Here is a 25,321-nt window from a genome sequence, read left to right as displayed (position 1 = left end):
ATTGTCATCGTTAGAAATTTCAATTTTATTAACACATTCGTCTGTTATTTTGTTCCTTCGTATCGTTAGATGGATTATTTGCTTATTAATTTTTAGAATATAAAATTTTGTACAAACTTTGCTAAAAAAAATTTATCTACAAACATTTAATTAAGGATACTACATATATGATTTATAACATGTTAATGAAAAATACACACAAAATAAATTATTAAGCACGTAATTTACATACTTAAGAAATTAGCTAAATAGCTGAAGAACGATTAAAAAGCAATTACAGAATTACAACATCGAACAATTAAAAAACAGTTATAATTAAACTACCATTTACTAACCTGTGCTATCACGGTGATATAAATTAAAGAGATATTACATAGATTTTTTTTTACTTTCTTTTACAGAAACCTTACTCGGTGACCACGAGTGTCCGCAAGAACTCTCTCACTGCCTTTTCGCTTACAAGCGGATCGACGCGAAGATAGCCTGGCCGAAGACCAGTTCTTAAGCCTCGCGAGCAGAAAACCTCGTAGAGTTAACGATGTCGATTTCGTGGTGGCGAAACTAACAAGTCTGAAACACCTGTCTCTACTCTTACCGTTAGTTTCGTTGCTAGCACCGTGTTTTCCTTTTGATCGTCTCATTGTTCACACATTTTACATGTAAGTCCGTAAAGAATTTTTCAATTTCCAGCACAAAAACCTTTTCGGTAATCTAACTCTTAGAATATACTTGAACACTGCCAGGTATAGACAGCTTTCGAACGATCGACGTAAAAACGAAAAAAAGTCCAGTGAAAGCGACCAAAGTTTAATTTAAGGAAAACGATTACTAAACCTTGTACTTTTATTCGTAAATCATGTTAATCTAGATCTATATTCCCACATATCCGGTATTTAAAATCAGTACAATCGTCATCATTCTATTGGTCGCTTTTTGATATATAGAATTCTTGCCCATATTTTTTGTAATTAGTAATTAATGTAAAGAAAAAGAAGGACTTCTCTTAGCTGCGCGATGGTCCAAAGAAATTTTATTATTTGTCTGAATCATTTAGCTGCTGAGGGTGATGATTATAGTAGTGCAATCTAGTAGTGCAATGCGTAGCTGGAAACGATCTCGAAGTAAGAATTTCATATAACGCAGCTAAAGAGTCTGAAAAAGCAGAGTATGATCTTACGATCGGGCGATTAGCATTCAATCGGATTGAATTTGCTTTACAAGCAGGTGCTAGAGCTTCGGATCGACTAAATGGAGGGTCGATTCAGTTCGTTTGTTGGCACTGAACCCGAGATTTCGAACAAATTTCCGCCGAACGACCGTTTCTTATTTATGAACACATGAATAATACGAGATAAAGGATCGTGTATTACTCAGTATTCGATATTTTGCAAAATTCTTCGATAACGAAGCTACTAAGTCTCGTTGATGAAATAGGTTTCGAATCGAGGAAGTCAATGGAAAATTCTTCACTTTTTGCTGCAAGAAACCAGGGTTTTGAATCCTTTATGATTGTTCTTCGATCTCGAAACCTACTTCACGAGAGAACACTAAGTTTTTTACGGGATGAAATCACTAAAAAGAGAGCAACCAAATGTCTCTGTAACATTTCTTTCGAAATAACTTTACCGCAGATTACTTACTTACTTAATTCTCTTATTAAAAACATTTTTAGCATATCAATTGATTTTTTAAATATTTTTATACGATTAATCGATGAGATTGATGCTGCCATCTTACTCTTTATATCAGTCACTCATTTTTATATTTTTAACGTTATTACTTTTTGTTGACATCTTGTTACAAAAAATCAATTTTTACCATGTACGAATTATTTATATGTCAAAAGAGATCAGAGATATGTTGGATTGCCTCTGTTAGGGGTGATTCAAGCCTATAGTATAACCGATTAAAAATCATAGCGGGATTACCCCTTTTAATACAAATTGAATATTAGACTTATATATATATAGAACACGAAAGGCTAGTTTAGACTCTATTTTAAGTACTTTCTCGTCGAGACGTTGGCGGATTATACAAGCAATCTGTACTTTTAGGCGGACGTCGCATATTTATTGGGAAGTTGTACACAATATTTTACTATCATTCGTCGGATTTTTCCTTTTTTTTCGCGTGTGCGTGCGCGCGTGTCGCTTCTTCTTTCCTCCGAATCTGCCAGGCTGATTTGCTCACCTAATATTATTATAAAAGGCTGTGGAACTAATTAATCTCTTACTCTCTCCCTCTCTCTCTCTCTCTGTCTCTCCAGAAATGAGCAATTGAATACAGAGCAGAGTTCGATCATGTTTGTGTTTTTGGGGGATTTGTATGGGGGTTGAGATATGAGGGTTGGAGCGTAAATCGTGGAGCGAATATTTTGCTACTGAAACTCTCGTACAAATCAGCCTTGCAATTGTTATTAGGTATTGTCTTATATAAGAAAACGAACAAAAAAAAGGAAAAAAGAAAAAAGTGAAAAGTAACACGATGTGTAGCCCTCGATAAATACGTGTAATAATATACGATAATAATTATTAGCAATTTATAAATGTACATTTCTCCTTTATATGTCGTATCTAATTTATTATGAAGCGAATTTTTAATACCTGTAATGTCGTAATTAATAATATCCCTCTGCATTAAACGTGCTTTCGATCCTCCACCCCCCCCAGCCCTCTTCGAATCTAATTGATTACGATTAACCGTAATGTTAATGCTTCTAATATGCTAGTCAAGCCGATACAAATCAGAAGTTTGTAAAAGAATACCGTTTTTTCTCTCCTCTCTATGGCCCTTTTATAGATGTAACTTTTCACGTGATAGTTTCTACTTGTTGACAAAAAAAAAGAGATAAGGTAATATCATTTATTATCAATTATTCTCACCTTTATTACGATTACTGATTATGATTACTATTGTAACGTGTAACAGTATGCTCAATAAAAACTTTTCTATAATTCGAACAGTGGATGGAACAGTGCTAATGTGGTATACAAATAATTGTGTAATAAAATTTCGTATGCAGAGCGAAACTAATGCTTCGTCATCTAATTATTTTCTTTTCTCTTTGTTTTTACACTACCTTGCGAGTGTAATGATTGTATAACGAAAGAGTAACGAAACAGACTTGTACCAGGAAAAGATGATTACAGGGTTAACAATAGCCCCGACACGATGCAACGTATGTGTGTCATATTTGCATCGAAATCTTTTTCTTTTTTTTTTTGGTATTATAAGAGCGCGCATTTGTGCCGTCTGGCAATCAAGATGACGGACGAAATATTATCGGTGAACAGACTGTCGGTATTTATAGCTACTGTTGTAGTGTTATAAATAACCGATCAATCTTATCAACTTGTGATATTGCTACAACGTGTGAAGTGGCGATGTTACCTACGCGTGATCTAGGCCTGGATTTCTACTAAAATCAATGAAGCACGTATCATTAGATTAATAAAATAGAGGATGAAGAACTTCGTAGTAAAATTTTAATAGAAACTCATTTTACTTTCCTATTTTTGCATTAATTACAAGTAATGACTGATAATAATTAGATACGAGCGAATGAAGAATTTGATATTATAATTTTATTCGTAAAAGTTATTTAAGTAAAATAAATTATAATAAATAACTATATATAACTATAAACGTATTATAATAAAACAATAATAAATTTTGTTCTTAAAATATATAATTCGCTCATATTTAATTATTAATCATTCTTGACGATTAATACAAAATTAGGAAGGTTGGGCAAGCAGAATATTGCAAAAAAATTACGCAAAGAGGGGAATGAAGATTAAAAGATACATAATCAAAGAAAATAAATTAGCCTTTGTTAGCAACGAAATTTTAATAAAATTCGAAAACACGAATACAATGTTGCTTAAAAATGCACATCTTTTGAAATTCTCGTTACGATAAGAAATAGTCGGATGCTTTTCACGCGAAGGAGGCACATGAACAAGGATTACAAGTGGAAATATTTATTATAAATCAAAACTTACATTATTTAAATAACAGTACTTGCACCTGAGAGCTGCAATACCTTAAACAATTTATAGAATAAAGCGACTACTTCCGACAATAAGTGAAGACTAAAAACCTTATTCCTAATATTGTATCACATCTATTTCTCGACTATGAAGAAGTAGATCGATCGACGTTGATCTACGGCCCACGCAAAACTCGAGACAGAAGATAAATTTTCTTAAGATAAAAATAAAACAGTGTTCCCTTCTATGCCAAAATAAAACTTACTAAAATATCTAATAAATAATAAAATCGTAGATTTAAGCGATTAAAAATTACAGCTGTCTTTTACCGCTTACCAAAAGCTGAACATATATTACAAATGAATATCAAACAAGATTTAACAAAATGATTTTAAAAATCAAAATTATTTCAAAATCTGACCTAATTTAACCAACAGTTGAAGTTACACTTCATACAAACAATCAAGTTTAACTAAAGGATAAAAATTAAGCCGAATATGTAAATATATAGTGCCAGTTTCTATATTAAACATATAGAAACAATTTTAATTCGATTGCACTTAGATTGCACTTAAAAATATCGTTAAAACCCAGCTGGTGAATCGTAAAAAAAAATTGTGTCTTGAATACGCTACATGCTAGTTAAAATACAGAGAAGCCGGCAGAATTGTTTACGTTAAGAACAATTGTGAAAAGGTGAAAAATAAAACCCAAAGCAGAATAAAAACTACTAATTCTAGGCCTTCAAGCTCTCAGGCGCATAATGTAATAGTGTATATCATTAAATGCATGTTTCTTTCCGGGATAATGAGAAGAGCACACATGAAAATCAAATGAAAAACGATGTAGTACGAAAATGAAGTGAAATTAACGATAAACAGGAAATAATGATTATTTAAAAAACGACTAAGAATCATCATCGATGAACGCAGGACTAAACACCGAGGTTGTATTCCGCAGTCTCGAATAAAAAAATGAAATCTCGCCTTGTCACCGGAAAATTGCATGAATTCGAAAAACGAAAAACCATCGTATCGTCGCTACGACTGTAAATGATTCCTATACACCAGATATTCGGAGTGTAATCCTGAATCTTTTGAACTAGGCCAGTCCAATGGAACTCACGTTATAATGATTTTGCGATAAAGCAAATTTCTTTTTCTATTTCGAAAGATTCTTCTTCTTTTTTTTTTTTTATAACTCTTTCTTAGTTATTCAACATTTTTACACATGCGAAGAGAGTTTATAACAAGCAAATTTGAAAGTGTGTTTAACAAGCAAATAGCCACTGTGTAAAAGTTGCTCTTTTTCTTCGATTGGATACGTTACTGTGATACAACAAGTATTATAATAATATAGTAATAATTCATTACTATATGTGTATATAGATATATATATATATATCATCATTCGTTGTCATCATGCATTGATGAAAATATCTCATAATAGATTACATTCGCTACTTTGTTCCGTAATATTTCTATATAAGTATAATTATAGTTGCATTCCATGCAGCCATGAAAGCAACTATAATTACTCTGTACAACATAGATTAATTATTAAATATTCGCGACAATGATTTCCATGCTTGTTAGTATAATTCTGTTCGCCGTGTGACTATAGAGTAAACTATAATCACCATTGCGACTGAATACATACAGTAATCAGTCATTATAGCAACTGGTTTTGTAATGAAAGAGTTAAGCGATACATGTTGTGTGAAATCTGTACGAAATGGCAACGCTAAACAAAAACGTGAGGTTCTTAACTCGAATAAAGCTTATATCTACCGTAAGGACTCGACTAATTCAAACGATCATCATTCTACGTCGTCGTGACTGCTCATCGATCAAAGGATTTTTCAGACTCAATTTCTAATTCACAGCCGGTTACAATATACGATTCTTGACTTTTGAAACCAATAACACGATATTCAGGGCGATACATAAATTTTGCTAAAAAGATATCCTCGTCCCAATAAAAATAGCTCCAAGGAAAAAGAAGAACAATAAAATTTCCCGCGTTTCTTCCTCTTCGAAATAATTTAAATAATCACGATCTTATAATACAACATATCATATCGAACGCATAGAGAATAAATTAAATATCTGCGAATACGTAAGTACTTAAGTGTACAATTATAAATAGGATAGAGAAATCAAACGTCGCCAGTCAGATTGGCTCTTTCCTCTATACTGTTTACACGTTAGCATCTGCATAACTGAACTCTGAGACAGAAACGAAAGGGAAAGCGCGGTTCTCCCCCTTCTATCTTGTTACAATCATTAATATGACGATGAATATACTCGCATTATTCTAACGTGCACGGTGTATGTGTGTCTCTGTGTGTGTAAGAATACATTCAATAATGCTAAGCGACATACAAATGTTCCCCCTATGTTTAAATGTGACTGCACTTTTTCTTCGGATTTTATCCGAGCGTCGATCGAAAAAAGCTAGAGCTCGTGGAATGATTACACGTTGTCATGTTACTTCGAATATGATAATAGTGATTAACGAAAGGGATATGTATACGCGTGTACGGCCTGATTAGATGCATGTAGATGCAAGTATGGACGTATAGTGTCTAAGAAGAAAACTGTCCGTCGCTTTTTCTGTACAATACGAGAAAAGAATTGAATACATCGCGGTATTTATTTCTTTCTGTTAGGTCAATGTAAGTTTGTAGCAACGAATCTCTTCTGTTATTCGAGTGAAAAGACATAGAACGCAAAGAAATATGATTAACTTGAATTGGAATTTTGATTCAGATGCACGTTCAAAGCAAGATAGACCAATTCGCCTTGCAGACATTGTGTTTCTTTCCTTTCCTTTTTCTATTCCAAAACGATCAGTCGCTAGCACAAAGCCATAATAATTCGTCCCGTGTGTCGAGCACGAACAGCAACATGAAGTACTTCTTTTTTACGGTGCGTCTGATTGATCGAGAAAAGCAGCTGGAATGTGCTGTTATACGTTAAACGATTCAGATAGAATGGACATCAGTCAATGTTTCAACTAAACAATGCAGAGCCCTTTTATCATCCTGGCGTTATCGTTTCGCGTATAGCTCTCTTATGTGGTATCCCTTTACTGCGCACGAACGTAATACTTCCGTTCCTGAAACAAAAGAGGACGACGGTTTTCTAAAGAAATCAGTTAAAAAAAAAATCCCAAGGATCTCGTGCCTTCAAAATGCAACTTATTTCCTTCTGACAATGGAATCTAGAAGGCTAAATGTTAAAAAATTTCGGAAACTTTCGACTGGTGGCTACTGATTCAGTGATAAACTGAAAGAATTTCGAAAAAAAAAAAAAAACATGAAAAATAATAAAAATTTTCTACCAAAGACACAAGATCTGTATGAAACTCTGACAAAATCGTTACAGAAGCTGGAAAAAGAAATAATATTAATTCGTATGTACCATGACAAGCCAAAACTCGATATCAAGTATCAACATGACATTTACAATAATTAATTACTGCTCGTACAAGGGGTGGTTTCGAGTATATACACAAGCCAAATGTTACATTTTCCCATGCTAGCTACGGGTTTTACATAAAAGGAGCAGTAATTAATCGCCACGACACAGAATGATGATTCTCGATCGTGATCTTGTTACGATTAAAAACAAAACATAGTCTGCACTGTGGCAATGTCTATAAAAAAAAAAACAAAGGAACAGAGGTGAGTCGAACGATGGTATGCGTGGTGGTCGATAATGACACAAAAAAAATTAATAACGATAAAAAGACTTGTCTGTGCATCGACATGAAACATCAGGGATAGAAAATAAAAAAAATAAACAAAAAAAAAAAATTAAAAATTGTTCTACAAAATCTACAAATACGCACCTGCTACAGAAACCCGGTCTAGTTTCGCCCCGGTATTTTGCTGTCCAGACGAAATCGTACTCCAGAGTGACATCCTTTTATCTAAGTCCCGGCCCGCAGAGTACTCAAATCAAAGCGAAACAAAACGACAACGCAAATATCGAAAAAACGACTGATAACAATGATGGTTAAGAAACACAAATGGCGTGCGAGGAGAATTAATAATGCAAACCTGTTACATACGCATTCTTGGTTTCATACAAAGGTTCCTACATGATTTGGTTATATGACAAATAAAGAAAAAGGAACACAGACACAGAATATGATAAGGATATACCCCATGATACACGACAATCCCATATATAGTCGAGTAACAACCATGTTCAGTTAAAAAATAATTTATTCGCTCGCTCGTTAAAGTCTCAAGGCACTACTTATATTAAATAATCCAGCTTTCGTAATAATTAATCACGAGTTCAGAAACATTGTACCATATGGTCGAATAATAATAGGATATCTTTATTCGTTTATCCTTCTTTCCCTTTTGAATAGAAAGTTCAAAGTCTAGAAATGTAGTTGGAGATTAATTTAAAAAAAAGTGAGGGATGATACAAGGTGCCCCGAACGAGAATAAGAAACGCAGGCTCTTGAGATCTTCTTTTTAAAATATAGTCGTCATTTGTTATACAAATGAGGATAGTTTGAAAATAATAACATACGTATATACGTAAATATGTAGTGTATACAGAGAATACTTTCCGACGAAGAAAAATATTAAAACACTTATGGGGAAACTTCGAGACACCTCACATCGTGTTAAAACTATAGGATACAGTCAAGTGTAATCCTAAGCAAGATGAAGAATTCCTCTTCGTTATATAATAAAACGAGAAAAATATAAAATTCGTGTTAATTATAATAAGTGAAAAATGAATGTAAACTATTGACACGAGTCATCTGAGGCTTGAAGAAGACTGTTTTCTGGTATTAAAAATTAAGAACAGATTACGTATACGAGAATATCGCAAGAACAACCTGTTACAAAAAATAATTCTTCGCACGTTGAACTGCAAATCGTTAGATTGATTATTATTAATTTTCTCTACACATTGATCATCGTGAAATTGTCACCTTTGCAAATCTATACTGAACTATATAGTTAAGCAAAAGCCGCTGCTAGAATTCACTACTTGTAATCCGTGTGCGTAGTTTCACGGTGTTCTGGCTTACATGATAAAATAGTCGTAGTAGTTTCACTACGAAAATAATTGTCTCTGGAAGCTTATTGATTTATTCTAATTACTTTCTATACGATTGTGTATGATACAAGCGTAAAAAGTTTAAAACAGTTAATAATAATAATTATAGATAAATAATGCGATGTGATAAAAATAAAATGCTTTGTAGAAAAGCACCTATCCATCGAATTTCAATTGATTCGCTTGTCTTTAAAAAGTACGGAATACAAATATCTTCGATATTTTTGTTTAAAAGGCAGAATACGACGAAAAAACACACAGAGAAATTAACGTGAAGTGAAAGGGCATCGTTATCACAGCTTACAAGTGGAAGTAATTTATAAAAGACTGTATACTTTTTCTACGCGATACTTTCCCAGATAAGAAAAGAGTTACAAATGGAAATAGCATCGAAGGATTATAGAAATACTCGTATAGTAAATGTAATAAAAGAATGTGCAGTTATGATGTGCTGTCGTCATTGTCAATTGGGGATATCTGGCTGCGAGAAAAAACAGTATATCAAATGCCCAAAAAATTGCCAAAGGCCCATACCTACGTCCAAACTACTATAAATTCCTATAAATGCTTGCATTTAAGAGGAATCGTTTAAGATAGTTTCCAAAAGATCGCAAATTCCTCAGCGTATTTGGATTACACTATCGTGGAATTTAAAAACGAATACCTAAATATAACTTCTCCCAAACAATAGTACGCTTTCTTTAAATAATTCTTTCTCGTTCTAGAAGTATAGACTTTTCGATGCGGTATACACCGAAAATCACCATGCGACTGGGCATAAATCGAACGACAGGCAATACTACAGACGAAGAATATCCTACGTGGAAGAGTGAATCCCGAAAGCTTGGAAGATCTTGTTTTTAAAACCGGGTTTGTTAGGACTAGCGTCGTTGTGGCCAGACTGTCCTTCATGTAGCGCCCTTTGTACCAGCGGCAGCGAGCCCTGTGATTGTGTGTTGTGTCGCCAATTCATCAGAACGGGCCGGATAACGAAAAAAGAACAAAAAGAAAGAAGAAAAGGATAGTAGACGACTAATCGTGTGCTACAACATGCAGTGCAACTAAAATATTTCTTTCTTGTATCCGACACAACTTACCTCGTCGTGTTGCTCGTGTTCGCTGTTGGCTAAACTGGATCGCGAACCGCGTCTCGTCGACCCTTTTTCTTCCCCTAAAATTTGCGCGACTTTCCCTTGCTTCACGAACTCCAATGTCTGCTTCAAATTAAACGAAAAAACTTAAGTAACAAATGCCTGCAATTTTTTTTAGTCGAAGTAATTGTAATACTTTTAACGATACAATCTATCTTCTATAAAATTTAATCACTTTAATACCGTATATTAGAGAGAAATTATATTCGTCTAATTCATTTTCACACCGCGAAAATTTTGTTTATATTTTATATTTTTCTATTCTTTCAATCTCTTTTACTGTACTATTCAAGTACTATTACAATAAAAGTAAAAATATCTACACTCGGTTCAGATTTTATATCCAAGCAATTATTGAACTTACCTCTTTTCGTGACCTAAGAGCGCAATCTTCTAGAGTTTCGGCTGCTTCATATTTTCCTTGTCTTCGATATAACGCACCAAGATTCTTTAGAGTAGTCGTGACTGTAGGTGAGTCTACTTTAGCAGCTTTGTGCCAACCTCCATATTCTCCATATGGAGCATTCTCCTTATTTCTATGTTTATTCTCCTCTCTTTCTTCAGCAACCTGAAATAGAAACGTTTTCCATAATGTCACAGGCACTTATATCCCAAATATCATTCTTAAAACCACCGAAGGCATTCTTACCTGCCAGATTGGTTTGTTATCGCCAGCAATAGCACCAAACTCTTTCTCGTGTGCTCTAGTTAATACTTGTTTGTACAAAACTTCCGCATCCTTGTACTTTCCTTGTTTCAAGTAACACGATGCCAAATTATTTTTCGTCTTCGCGACATTAGGATCGTCCGGTCCAAGTTTGCCTTCGTAGATCTCCAGCGCTCGCAAGTAATAGCGCTCTACTTCTTCGTATTTACCCTGATTCTGGCAAAGCAAGGCAAGGTTATTCAGCTGCTTCGCGACATCAGGATGGTCACGACCGAGAACCTTTTCTCGGATATCAAGAGCACGTTTGCACAACGGCTCAGCCTCCTTGTATTTGCCTCGTTTTCCATATAAAACGGCCAAGTTGTTCAACGTGGCAGCGACTGCAGGGTGATTTTCACCGAGCGTCTTTTCACGAATAGCCAAGGCATCGTTCAACAAGTTCGCTGCTTCTTTATATTTATTTTGATCCCTATATACTAAAGCAAGGATATTCAACATCGTAGCGACGTCAGGATGATCGTGACCAGAAGTCTTTTCCAGATCTTCCAGCGCCTGTTTACAGAGAGGAACGGCCACCTCGTAACGGCCTTGGCTGGCGTACTGTATAACCAAATTGTGCAGTGTACGCAAGCGCGCGGGTATCTCGTATCCAGCGTTCACTTGTTGTGCAAATTGCGAAGGCGGTGTCGGTAATATCGCTGCAATAAAAATGGCGAACATTGCAAAAAGTGGTCCTTATCGGTGGCTTAAGCCTGTGCGAATACGAAACCTTACTAAAGTGTTCGTAAACAGTAACACAACTTGAAACGAAGCTACCTTGTACTCTTATACATTGGATGAAGTATCTTCGAATCTAATGGAGAAAATTACAAAATAATTTCAGTAAAATCCCTTTGTGTTATTCACACAGACTTAAGAGAAAATTGAAGCACCTAAAAAAGATGCTTGATAAAAAAGAGAGAGAAAACGAACGTACACTTACTATTTCGGTCGTCCGCATCATCATCGGGGAATAGATCAACCACAGGATCATCTGGTGGCCGGTCTTTTGCATTTTCATCATCCGCAGAAGGATCAGGATCATATTGCTTCATGCTTTCCATGAAATCTAGGTGTTTCTTCTGTTCTTCCAATTGGACTAGCTAGTAAAATAAGAAATATTTTAGTCTCTTAAACTACATATTTCTCTATATGTAATATCTTTGTATATATAATCTATATACATAAGCTCGAATAATTCCCGCAATATAATCGCAGCAATTCGATGCAGGATAGCGTCAAAAGATCTACCATTTCTATCAGTATATTATATATATTTACATATACATATGTGCAACTCTTTGTTGATGTCATCTTTGTGGAATTTCTTACAATACGGTAAGTTAAGGAGAAGAATAAACTTGTGCAATTTTAGATCTCCAGATGTAGTTCCGCAATTACGCGTAATCGATAGCCTAGCTTCGACACCTGGTTCTCATTCTTATCATCTACTTTACATTTGACTACTTACTGCTTGCTGACTGGCTTGCAACTTTTGTTGCGTTCCAGCCAATTCATCCCTTAACCAGGCATTCTCTTGGCACAACCTTCTCACTTGCGTTCTAAGCTTTTGTTTCTCAGCCTCTACCATTTGTAAATGATTTGCAAGTGCCATCATGACCTGTGCTTCACCAAGGCCCAACTCTATCATCTCAATGTTCTTCGATAGCAAGCTAGCTTTGTCTCTCGCGACTGGTGCATCCTGGGTCTGTAGGGCTTGTAGGAGTCCGCCGTGTTCAACACGGAGGGCTTCCAGACCCTGGGATACAATTCTGGCACCAGCCATAATTTCTTCCTGCGTCATGGCCGTCATTCTACCAATATTTTCTATTTTTTTGCTAAAAATTGAAAAAGTAGAATTATAACGAAAATTCAGCTGAAAGAGGAACATTAAAATTCCACACAATGACTTAAATTTAAAATTCAATATAACGAGTTTATTTTAAATATTAATTCAATTCGCGTTAAAGTATCGTTTTTAATTAATATAGTAGAACCAATTTATAATTCTTTACAGATATTTTAGAAATTTCCAAACGACACATTTTGAAATCATTTTCTGTAATTCTTTCTATAAAGTATATAGATAGAGGCTTGTTTTCATATATCGTTGCTTCTAATTTCTCTTTGTCTCTAAACAAATTTTGTTATGTTTTCGTTATCGGTTCCAGTATTAAAAAGGTTATATAATGAAATGTAGAATTTATATTAGCATCAACGTAAACATCATAAAATACGTTTATTACAATGATAAATACGCAATGATAACAAGACTCTATTTTGCATAGACCTCTGGTTCTCGTAACCAAGGCAGAAAGCATAAAGAAAAAGGTAAAACAGAAGTAAGCGGTATTTGGAACGACTTGCTTTACGCGCCAATAATTAACCGCAATCAAAAATAGGCATCGTGAAGTATTTCAGTCCAGGCAAGCAGAACGTATCCGGCATTGGTACGTACAGAGAATGTTTTCGGACTTAAGCTGGTAGAACGGTTTTATTTTAAAATAAAATAAATATACAATCTCAGTGATCCAATCGCCGATCATGACGACTTAAAACATTTTTCGAAATACTCGAACGTCGATTACTCTAAAATTAATTCGAATAAAAACTTACCCCATGTCAGGGCCACGTTAAATCCACAGAAATCAATGGTTTAATATATACGCGCAGGCGCAATTGCCGCGGCGCTTCTTCTATGCGACACCAATGTACCGAGTAAAAGTGAATTACCAAGAAGAGAAAATTATCAAAAACTCTTACGCATTACACATACGATTATTATTAACGGGAGGAATATTCGCGCGAAGAATCAGGTAACGACACGACGACAGAGTAAAATTAATTGCAGACAGGCAAAGTTTTCGATAGAAAACTCACCCCATGTCACGACCGCGTTAAAACACAAGCGAAATCAATGGCTCCGTAGTTCTGCGCAAACGCAACAACCATGGCGTGCTCTTTTAATGCGACAGAATATATATAGGTGTATAGAGAAAGATGGTGAAATTCACGAGGGAAGAGCAGAATTCGAAACGCCGTTGCCAATCGATAAAAACAAATCGGAAGAAATATGTGTTAGCGAAAAAACATAAAGAAATGATTGACGTGATCGCGGCCGGATCAGGATTTCAGGGTTCTGCACTTGTAAACCTTGACCTCGTGCAATCGTCCTTCCAAACAAGCCTTGACCTCACCATACGAAATGAAACACTGTATCGTTTAACAAATGTACTTGAGTAATACTATTTCACTCTTTCGACATTGACAGCTACTTCCGATCAATTGATTTGTCCAAGGACTTATGACGTAGAAAGGTAATAACATTCTTAGTTACCAACATGATAATCTTTGTGAATCGACTTTCCAGCATAAGCGAGCAGGAAGCGTGGTGAGGAAAGCACGAAAGTCTCGGGTCGATACATTGATTTTTTACGAAACCTGCATTATAGGATATCAACAGGGAAAGTGAATGTCGCAGCTAATATGTACACAATAGAACCAGTGACACATCGAATCACTCAAAATAAAAACTGATCGACTCGATTTTTTGAAAATTTCTTAATTTTAATATTAGAATACATAGTTAACATTTAATTCTTTGGAAACGGCGAAATTGATCAGTTTGATTTCTATTAGCTCACATGACAAAATTTTTCATGTCACTTTTTCCTTCATCGACATATTGCGACATCTGAACGCGCTTCAGTTTACGATGGAAATTATTTTCAGTGGTTCGCGCATGCAGTCGCAAAGATTTCCTCGACGGCGTGTATTCGATCGTATTGCTTGAAAAACTGAGCAAAAAAGACGTACGTGAAGTTTCTAATGAAAGTGTGCGGCAATTAGAGCTTGGTATGTTTACGTAAAAACGTAGCGACTTAGATATAACTGACCGTAAGCCTGGTGTTAATAGGAAAAGAAAATGGAAAAAATAATAGAAAAAGTACAGATAACGATCAAAATGGATTCAAATGGTATAAGGATTCGTAAGTAGGGGAACTACTCACATTCTATAAGCGTTCAGCGTTTTTGACATATCTGTTCTACCCATCGGTAATGTTGGACTCTGTTGGACCTACCTAATCCGTATACAAAAAAAATTTAACTTTCTACTATATCGATCTGTCTGTCGTTTCTTCGCGGACAATCGCGACTGTATTGTCACTCTCAGTCAATCGAATCTGTTGTAAAAAAGTCATTTATCTCGTTTTTCAATCGTATAAAAATAGAATCTGTACAATATACATATATATATACACTACAATGTGTCCCGCAATGTGATTTCTAAAGGGGAGCACCCTCGCGGAATCGCGTTTAATTCTTTACTGAGGACTAACGTTTGGCTTCGCACCCTCTGGCATGAGAGACCGACACATCCGGGGGCAGAGGGGGATGGAAAGATTGCGCATGCGTTCAAAATTCAGGGGTGTTCCTACAACTGCACGAAGAACGTGCATGGACACCGGTATGTCCACGCCAGGTATGCATAACAAAATGAATGATGTCTTTCTACGTTAAGAAGAGCTTCGTGCTTAGCGTCGTTACGACCACATACGCAAATAAACGTCAGTCGGTCAGTAGGAATAACCGGAGGGTGCGTAAGGGTACGATGAATGAAGCTTCTAAGAGAGGGTGCTACGCGTGCATGATACTTAACACTTCACGGGGACGCGTATCCGCGTCCACCTTTTATCATTCCTCCCGTCTGAACACTTTACGAAACAGGATACACAGTATAGTGTAAAAGTCTTATATCATGTCGTTACTGATTTTATAACGGCGACTTAGAAACCTTAGAAAAAGTTTTCACATGTTATGTACATGAAAGCGAATTTTAAGAGATTCTCTTTATGGTGTTGCTTGTTTTGATGCACAAACTTTTTCAAAATATTGCAATCAACAAGACCTTGATGTGAATGTTATAAAATATGTATGAGATCATCTAATACGAATCAGTGAAGAAAAGGAATTCAGAAACGTGAATCAGTTTCATGAAACAACTAATTTCTAATAGAATTATAGCAAAAACATATTCAAAAATTGTTCGACACAATTTCTAAAAATGTTGTTGTTATTAAAATAAGATTTCGTAAAATATTATTTTTTATTAGGGTATTTAACTACACTTATTTTTTATATAGTTTACTCTAAATTAATATTTTTTGGCAATTACAATTCCCAAATACACTAGAATTAAAATAACCATTATTCAAAAAATATAATTAAAATATCTATCTATCTCTGAGATTAAAAAATTTCCGTTTGATTGATAATCTTAAACTTTTGCACAATTGAGAAAAGTGCACGATTAATAAGTAACTATCGAGTTTTAATTAGTTTTTTCTCTTCGCGGCTTTCTTTCGTAATTAATAGTGTTAAAGTGATGTGCAGACATAAAAGCGTATCGTATTAATGAGAAGAGCTGGTAGATACATATCATGTAAACAAATGCCGATGCGGAGCAACGGCGGTAATTATTGGTGAACCAATTAATTTTGTCTGAAGTTTGCGGAATGTTTTAAGTCTCCGCAGAGCCGGTAAGAAGCACACATAGAACGCCAGTTTTCGCAATCTTTCTCACTTCAAGGGGAATAGAGACGAGGTAGCTGATGACTCATAGCATGACGACAGAACATTACAAGTGCTGTACCATGTGCGCGCCCGTTCGTAGAGAAGTGTATTACATGCAACCGTATCTACCCAACACATAAAATTGCTTTCACGAATTTAATTCGACGAACCTGCTTATGAGAATATGGTGGCGTGATTGACCATACAGTGCTTCAAAACCTTCCTCGTTTATCGTCGGACCAACGATTTATTGAACATTCACGCTCATTTCTTGTTAGAAATTTTATCTTTTATAAAAACATATCGATGCAAATATAAAGGCATATTATCGGAAATAGGATAAAAGAGAATGCTTAAAAAAGTTAATATTGTCACAATTGGTGAGTTGACCTTTGGGAATATCTTACGAGTTGAAGGTATATATGTATATTGTATATGTATATTGTATATGTATTACAAATCGATAAGAGGATTGAGAAGAGCACGTGCGTGAGCATTTGACGTAAAATGAGGTAAACAATACGTATATATACTATAGGTTTAATACAATTATCTTACATGGCAAAGCGCCATTTTTATCTGAAAAACTTTAACCTAGAAAAATATGAAATGTAATAACTTTTAAATAAAAATTTAAAATTGTCTAAAAAATGTTGCATACGTTAGTAACCCAGTTCCATTTCACATTTACTGATACATATGTAGTTAGAAATCTATAACTTGATAAGTAAAATTTTGCATCGTATTTTCGAAAGTACAGCAGAAAGAGGTCAGTGACAGTACAGGTAGGATAATGAAATTTTCAACTACAAATGGTCGTCACAACGTAAAACAATCGAAGATCTATATTTGTAAAGAGTAACGGCTGAATCGCTGATTGAAATTCATATCATATAACAATTGCATACTCGTTTCAAGCTTCATGCATATATAACCAATTGTGGTGACAATTTATAGAAGACGTTAGAAACTCCATTATACGAGTTCCTGAAATATCTGAATAAATAATAGAACCACTCCTTTGAATTGTTCTATAGTTTTATAATTTCTTAGAGGTTAGGAATTCGGGCTGCATAATACGACAGTCAATTGAACACCTGTGCTAGTTTCTTTACCTTTAGATGTTCAATAACTTCACATAGAATAGATAAAAAGTTCACGGAAGAATATTTACAAACAAAAAAGATAAATCAATTTTTAAAAAAATTGATTGATATACTGTTAATCCTATCTCCACTTATCCGGTATTCTACGGTTAATCTTTGCTTATCTACGTACATTCATTTATGTAACGATACGCATAGAATACATAACAGAACCGAATGATACATGACACCAAATCATTTTTCTTAACGCAACAACTTTGACTCCTTTTAACGAATTAGTGAAAATCCAATGAAACGCGCTCCTTTCTAAGTGTACCAGAATAGGGATAATTATCATTACAATCATCGTCATGGTCACTGGTTTTCTGTCATGGTTCCGCAGAATCTTACGGAAACAAATTAACATCATTTGCTTCCGGTTGTAACCGCCTATCGAAGGCGTGGCAATTTAAAACCGAGGAGTCTGATTATATTCTCTATTCATATGACCAGAAACGCAAAAGATATTCGGAAATTTGATGGTGAACGAAAGCTTACCCTTGTGAACGGTCCACGCAGGAATTCTCCCCTATTCAGTGTATCATCCCCCTTTCTTAATAAAGGGCAGGATGCCTCGATGCGACGAACCTTTAAAAGAATTTTTTACGTTGAACGCGTAGATTCTTATAGATTTAGCTCATACAATATTTTACAATCGGTGCAACGACGATGTACAATGATTCACGGCGACGATAATGTTGAAAAAAGTGGATTCCACTCACCGATTTCGGTCGCGGATTCACTGTAAAACGATGCTCACGATACGAAGGAATAGTTGATTGAACTCTCGTTTAGAAATCGTCTCCACCGGCAAGAAGGAACACGAGAAAAGAGGCACTAAACTTTATTTCTGCACGTTTGATGACAGACTAAGATGGCGTGGACCAAGTATAAGTTAATAAAAGTACAATAACCACATATTTTACAGTCCGAATGTTGAATAAACAGCCATTAAGCGTAGTCTACACTCTGATAATAATGTAGACTACCGTCAAATCCCGTATAAATATAAAATGCGTTCCTTAGAACGAATAAATTGACGACAAAATATCCAGAATGTACGTCGACAGTCAGTCAATTATAAAAACGCGATTGAAGCGACTCTGTTCGATCGCAGCGCCAGTTACTGGAATTTTCTGAAATTCGTCGGTTTCTATGAAGCGACATCGTATTGTAAAATTGGTTTCCTTTTACATACCGTATCATTAATTCGTTCGTTGTAAACGATTTAGATATAATATAACTCATCTAGTAGGAATTGACGTTTCGCTCAATAAAATATGCAATTTTTTGGCGTGAATTATTAACAATTTAGCTACGATAAAGAACAGAGATATGGATGCAAGTAATGATGACTAACTAGGCCATCATTCATTATACCTATTTTTACTTCATTGCTTATTCATACTATATACATACATATGCTTTTCAAATGGAGGAAATGCTTTGGAAATAAGAAAGAACTTGATATATTGCGGTAAACCATATTTATTTGAATAATTATTATTTGAATAGTAAATAGATACAATAGAGAACGTTTTTAGCAGGCCAACTTCCCAATAACGGCAGAGAACTATCAATATTTTTTTTTCTTCTAAAAGAGATGCATATCAATGTATGGAAGCATCGTTCGTTTTCATTTCTTTTTAAAACCTCTCAATAATTAAGAATAATGATATAGATTAATTCGTAATCGCCTTATTAAAAACAATTAAAAGTATTACCGTACAGATAAATATTGCTAACTTGAGAACAGTTAAAATTTCTCATACGTGTAATGGCATTTATAATCACTCCTTGGCCTAAAATAACAAAATGCTATATTATAATAAGAGATTGCATTGCGACTCTTTGTATCGTGTGAGAAATGATCGTTTATCGGACATATATTTTTCTGTCGTTTTTTGTCTATCTTTTATGTCCGACATCTGAGCATCTTGTCGTTTTTTTTTTTTTTTTTTTTAAATGGCATCAATATCAAAATCATCCTCATCATCCGAGTCTTCATTGACTACAGCAGGCTTCTGTATAGGCGGTGACTGTTGTGGTTTTAGCGACTGTTTGGCTCTATCGTCATATTCAATCTATAACAGAAACAAATATATAGTTTATATGTGTAATTTGGAATTGTATAGAAATATAAGTTATTTACGAAACAAACATTTACCTCTAAATCGTCGTCTTCTTCTTCTGGTTCAGAATCTTCCTCTTCTGCTTCTTGTAACCAGGTTAAAAACGGTGCAGCTTTATCGTGAATTTCTTGGGATAAATCTTTTGATACATATTTTTTAGTCACCTTGTTCGACCATTCGAACAAAGCTTTTTCTTCCAAAATATCAGCATCGTAAAAGAGCTAAAACAATAAACAAAGTCTATTAATTAAAACATATACTCATAACAATTACCGAAGAATTTATGTCAGCAATTTGTCTTACCTTCAGAATGCCAGGTACTTTCGGCATCAAAGCATCTTTATGGAGGGCTATCACTTGTTCGATTCCTCTAATTAAATATTTCTGTGCCTTGATATCATCGTGGGTAAAACGAAGGAGAAGTACTCGATACTTTTTGGCTTGAGCAGCAATATTCTGATCGAAGAGTAATTCCGCCAAAATCAATGGTGCTTTTGTCTTGATCTCTAAACGTTCAGCCTCTGCAATCAGCTCTTTATGGTTATCCAATTGCCCAGCATCGCGACGACATTTAACTAATTTATAAAACATATCCATCCTTTCTTTTTCAGTCTTATCGAGATCATCGCTAATAGTCATTCCCTTTGCCCCATCTGTTAAGTCCTGCAAACGGGCTCTAACTGCCTCCTCCGACACGTCGACTGCCCAATTATCGTCATCTCCGTTCTCGTCCGCCATCTTTTCAGGAGCCTCGACCACGATGTCGGTGGTGCTGGTATCGTTCTCCGGAGAACCAGATCGATCACCATTAGCAGTAGCAGTGGTTGTAGTGGTAGTTGTTTCACCGTTCGTACGTTTCGAACGTTTACCGCGTTTACCCTCAGTTAAAGAGCTGCCTTGAACAGCAGGATTCAAGCTCGGTGGATTTTTCAAGATATAGGTATTCAATTTATGATTACTTTCTAATAGTCCGTGATAGCCGCATGCTTTACATCCTTGCGAAATGGTTCCTTTTTTCGAGCTGACCATCAGCTCGGTTTCGGGATTATCGCAAGCCGGGCATAATACATATTTGCGGATGAATCCATCCAACAGATCTTGTAATTTCGAAGCATCGTGCGATCCATTTACAATGAATCTTTCGTTTTTGAAATCGAATTGGGTCTGCGCTCCAAGCTCACAGCCGAAGTATTTGGTAGGATAGGTAGCAGGTCTCCCAATCGCTTTGGCGACATCGACCATATTCACGATGACGGTCTTGATACCATTTCCCTTGCCCTCCACTTTGGCTTGGATCCGTGGCATTTTATAGCGGTAAAACGCATCGCTGACATTACGGTTTACATTGACACTCCCCATGGTGATTGATGATGTTTCCGTCTCTTGCTCCTTGCTAAATTAATGTCCCTTCCGAGCGACAACAGCAATTTCTGACGAGACGTCGTTGTGAAAACGAGCTGTCGGCAAGTGGTGACGCGAGTGTCAGACTGTTGAAAGCTACCAAGCTTCGTTCGGTCGGTGACTCTTGTTCTCTCTGGATCTCCTGGCTCCTAATCTTTTGACGTTCAAGTAGGTAACGTTTTCGTCCTCGTCCTCCTGGATCTACTTTCCACGTTTTCCAGCGGCAGTTTGATTGCTGTGCAGCGACGTTGCCAGGCAATGGCTACCCGATGGTAGCTCGTTACGTATCGAGTCAGGGTGATTTTCGTTGTCTGCGGTAACGTGTGCCGCACTACCCGCTGACGCCAGTCACGTTTCTCTGAACGGCTGTAGCTTCCGATGCCTATTACTAAAAATTAAAATACGTATTGAAAACTCAATCTTTGAATCGAATTGTATATAATGTAATAATTTTCATAAATTCAGATCATGTCTAAAGAGACTAATAATGTCTCTTATGACTAATGAGCTAATGTCTATACGATTTATTACCCTAAATATTAACCTGGAAAATTTTGAGGTCCTGTGCTTAGGCAGGACTAAATGATTTAGAAATCGTTGGGTGGTATCTTGATGCAAATATTGCCTCGGTTTGGTGGGCAGAGGGGGATAGTCTTCAATGATCATACACGCTGCCTGTCCGTTGCTTGTGCCCCTAAGAAAGCCTGGGTACAAGGTTGGTGTGGTTAATTCACAAGTGGCTCGTAACGAACGATTAGACCGGTCGAAAGTGATGATGTTGCCTTTTAGAAATCGCTTGGACAATGTCCTACTACCGCCGCCTTTGCTGTACACCGATCCTTTCCCTCTGGATGATATCCTGAATGTTTCTGAAATTAAACAAAAACCAATTAATCATTTGCTGTAGAAGAAAAGCAATCTCTAAGTTCTAAACTTATTTAATTTACATTTTATGCATTTAATACAATACAATATAAACATTAATATAATATATTTTATATTTTATAATTCCAATTTGACCACTCAATTGTACAGAATAATATCTTTTCTCGGAAGCTGGATGAAGTAACAAAACGTCAGCTACCGTCAAATATTAACATAACGGCTCACCATATCCATTTATTAATATCAAAGGAAACCTAATAAAAATCAGCCACTTGAAATTGAAAATTAATATTTTAAGGATTACCTCAATTATTACCATCAAAAATATACTCTCCCCTCCCCCTCTTTCTTTTCACCATCAAAGACGACTAAAAACGAACCTACGTTCAATCAGCCAAATCATCTCAACCCGAAGAAGACGTGGGACGCCTCGCAGACATGGAAAGAGTCGGGCCTACTAAAACCGTTCGCAAAATAAGAACATCGGAGGATGATTTTCAACATATGGCTCGAGGATCATTTGTGCGTGAGATTTCTTTGTCGATCGTTCGTGAATTTTGCTTGGTGTTTTAATATCATTTAGTTCGCGGCGATTTAACGATCGTCCAGCCGATGTTCGGAGGTGATCGACCATGCGAAAATCATGATAGCGAAAATCACACGCGGACCTGGTCGGAAAAGAGGAACGTCTCGAGGTATGAGTACCGGAAACGACGCCACGAGGATCCTTCGATGAGCATCGTCGGTCAAAAATGAAACAACTGAACGACGAAGTATGACAAAAGACGATTGAGGATAACGGGATATGGATCCACTCGTTTTTGAAGTGTTTTCTGCACCAGCTCGCGTTGGCGGCGATAGTATATTTAATGGAAAAATTTATCATTCGAGTACAGAATTTTTTAATTATCCTTTTATCACGTCACATGACTTGTGGAAAGCTACGCGACTGAACTAATATTATTAGTAGATTGCAGATGTTGATGCATTTATGAGAAATTTAAACGTGTAGCAATATATAGGATACGTATATTTTAGAAAAATATGAAAAATTACAATTTAATATATTTCCTTTGTGTAATAAATCGCAAAAGAATATTGTGCAAATCACTGGAACATGTAGCGTAAAATGTATCCCACAAGATATCGAAGAAATTGAAAAGTATTGAGTTAGAAAATTAAGTTTGGTGAATGCTTTGAGAGGAATAACGGGGTATATTACTCAATTTTTATTCTTTATACATGTTAAATATTGTAAAACATTTCTACTTTATTGATGATTGAATAATTAAATAATTAAATATCTCGACTTGAATTTATAGGTTTTACTCTTGATCCTAATTTTTACTTATTATTAAACAAAGTGTCTGAAACCGAATTTATCATCCTCGTTCCATCCGCCGAAAGCAGCGTTCTTCCGCTGTGTTTCTACAAACTGAACCAGTGTAAATTCGGCTTAACGAATCGTCGAATTTCTGCGCCAAGATAATAAAATTAAACAGACATTTTTTCGCGTGCGGAGTAACGATAATCCATCATTGTAATTCTACTCTGGTTGTTCTCTAATGAAACAAATGTTTATATCACGTGATTACTTGAATAACACCAAGATTTCCCCGAGATCTTACGTGCATTAATACGATTCTTCTATTGTATATAACGGGCATTAACGTAACTGCGATCGAATTACAGATACAATTACGATTTATACGATAAGCACAGGCGTGTTACGTAAACCTACACGGCAACCAATCTATACTTCAATTTCTCATACAGTCAAATTGGCTACACGGTTTGACCCGAAAATCAGGCCACGATATTTGACGTCGAGCTCGGATTTTTCCATCGTGATACGTATACTGAATTAAACTCCCCGCAAATGTTCTGCATAAATATTCTGCAATCTTCGTTCTTTCAACGTCGCGTTTCTTTTTTCTAATTTATGATCAATTTTCTTTGAAAAGTTTGTACTAAAGATAGCAAAGATTTATCGTGAAATTCTTTAAAATATTTTTCTTCAACAATTCTCCTTGTTTTCTTTTATAGATGTTTTTCTTATAAATATTACGCGTCTTATCGTAGCAATTTTTTCCTTTTTAAATACTAGCGATAAGTAGACCGTAAGTTTCAATTTACTTCGCCTATTAAATATTACAACGATCGCTGTACTTTGGGTATTTTATATATTTTTGCATATCATGTGCATCATATGCATCTTTGAATCTTCAGTTTTAAACATTCGCAGCTTGATAATATAATATTGTATTTCTATCGAAATGATGAGTAATATTTCTACTTCGAAATGGAAATGACATTCTAACGTTCTGGCGAGATTTACGTTTGAGATTTCGAAAGCTGCACGGATAATCCTTCTGTCACGTAAAACAAGAAACCGATAGAAAACAATCGTGGTTGCGTATTAACCGTAATATCGACGCGATCATTGTCGACAAGAAGCCAGACATGGCTCGTAACTCCGTAACCACGCTTCCGGTTACGTATATATAGGGTGTACCACACGAAGTATTGCATTTCAAATTTCTTTTCTGAGAAGTGACGATTTCTTTCTCGTCAAATATATTTTTTCCCACTCAAAAATAAATTTGTTTTCCCTTGTAATTGTTATGTAACTCGTAATGCGTTTGTGATAATAGGATATAGGAAGTGGGTTTAGGAAAATTGATTATTTGATTTAGAATGCGGGAAAAGAGGAAACAGAGAGTGGAATATAGTAAACGATACACAGGACGTGGGATATGATCTGATCGATATTCTGCAGAAGACTTGACCGAAAGTTAATAATTTAAACCTCGTAGAACGATAAACAGTAACGCGAACGTTTCATGGAAGTCTTCCACGACGAGCAAAGTTATTTCGCCCGTGTACGCTCCAATTGCGAAGCAACGTAACGCGGAAATTTACAATGAAACCTTTTATTTCGTATTGCGATTACGGAGAATTAATTCTCGCGTTGATTATGCTTCTCCTTGCTTCGAAATCTTTACAGATCCGTAAAATGGTGAACGAAATGTCGTATTATTCTTGAATTTTCATTTACGATTTTCTTCTCCAATTTATATTTAACTTTGTATCCGCGCAGCCAATGGACCGTAGGGGATGCGTTCCAATGTAATGGTTTTATATTGTACGACAAATTTGTATTTTCCAAGAGAAGTTGCGAATTAAATAGCATGATAATGGCGAAGGAAAAGTCGCAGAATGGTGTACGTGAAAGTGCTTGT

The 25,321-nt window shown here is 35.6% G+C and overlaps 3 protein-coding genes across 24 annotated transcripts in view; 1 reads left to right on the top strand and 2 right to left on the bottom strand.

Annotated features, from left to right (window-relative positions):
- spri (Src homology 2 domain-containing protein sprint) overlaps positions 1–2,233 on the top strand; it is a 211,924-nt gene extending 209,691 nt beyond the window's left edge. For all 13 annotated transcript variants that reach the window (XM_069120631.1, XM_069120630.1, XM_069120629.1 and 10 more), the window contains one exon: positions 402–2,233. In XM_069120631.1, the coding sequence (XP_068976732.1) occupies positions 402–505 (104 nt within the window). In that variant the 3' untranslated portion in view covers positions 506–2,233. The remainder of the gene's footprint in view (positions 1–401) is intronic.
- Positions 2,234–6,628: 4,395 nt separating this feature from the next.
- Klc (kinesin light chain) lies at positions 6,629–18,761 on the bottom strand. Of its 10 annotated transcripts, XM_069120646.1 has the most exons (9): positions 18,384–18,761; positions 18,160–18,249; positions 12,414–12,780; positions 11,880–12,045; positions 10,886–11,601; positions 10,601–10,804; positions 10,183–10,302; positions 9,907–10,028; positions 6,629–7,112 (listed from the first exon to the last, which is right to left on the bottom strand). In XM_069120646.1, the coding sequence occupies exons 3-9, from the start codon at positions 12,753–12,755 to the stop codon at positions 7,034–7,036; spliced, it is 1,749 nt and encodes a 582-aa protein (XP_068976747.1). In that variant the 5' UTR covers positions 12,756–12,780; positions 18,160–18,249; positions 18,384–18,761; the 3' UTR covers positions 6,629–7,033. The 10 variants fall into 10 exon arrangements, with proteins under 10 accessions (XP_068976747.1, XP_068976743.1, XP_068976744.1 ...); XM_069120642.1 differs by lacking the exons at positions 18,160–18,249; positions 18,384–18,761 and adding an exon at positions 14,953–15,274 and having other exon boundaries at positions 10,183–10,299; XM_069120643.1 differs by lacking the exons at positions 18,160–18,249; positions 18,384–18,761 and adding an exon at positions 14,953–15,274 and having other exon boundaries at positions 11,886–12,045.
- Positions 18,762–19,131: 370 nt separating this feature from the next.
- Positions 19,132–21,543, bottom strand: eIF5 (eukaryotic translation initiation factor 5). Its single transcript, XM_069121018.1, has 3 exons — positions 20,097–21,543; positions 19,829–20,014; positions 19,132–19,745 (listed from the first exon to the last, which is right to left on the bottom strand). The coding sequence occupies exons 1-3, from the start codon at positions 21,150–21,152 to the stop codon at positions 19,623–19,625; spliced, it is 1,365 nt and encodes a 454-aa protein (XP_068977119.1). The 5' UTR covers positions 21,153–21,543; the 3' UTR covers positions 19,132–19,622.
- Positions 21,544–25,321: the final 3,778 nt, after the last annotated feature.

Source organism: Bombus flavifrons, chromosome 9 (assembly GCF_040668555.2).
Source record: "Bombus flavifrons isolate JBK064 chromosome 9, iyBomFlav1_principal, whole genome shotgun sequence".
Lineage (NCBI taxonomy): Eukaryota > Metazoa > Arthropoda > Insecta > Hymenoptera > Apidae > Bombus > Bombus flavifrons.
The sequence above is the reverse complement of the archived record's forward strand: the minus strand, read 5'-3'. Positions and strand labels throughout refer to the sequence as shown.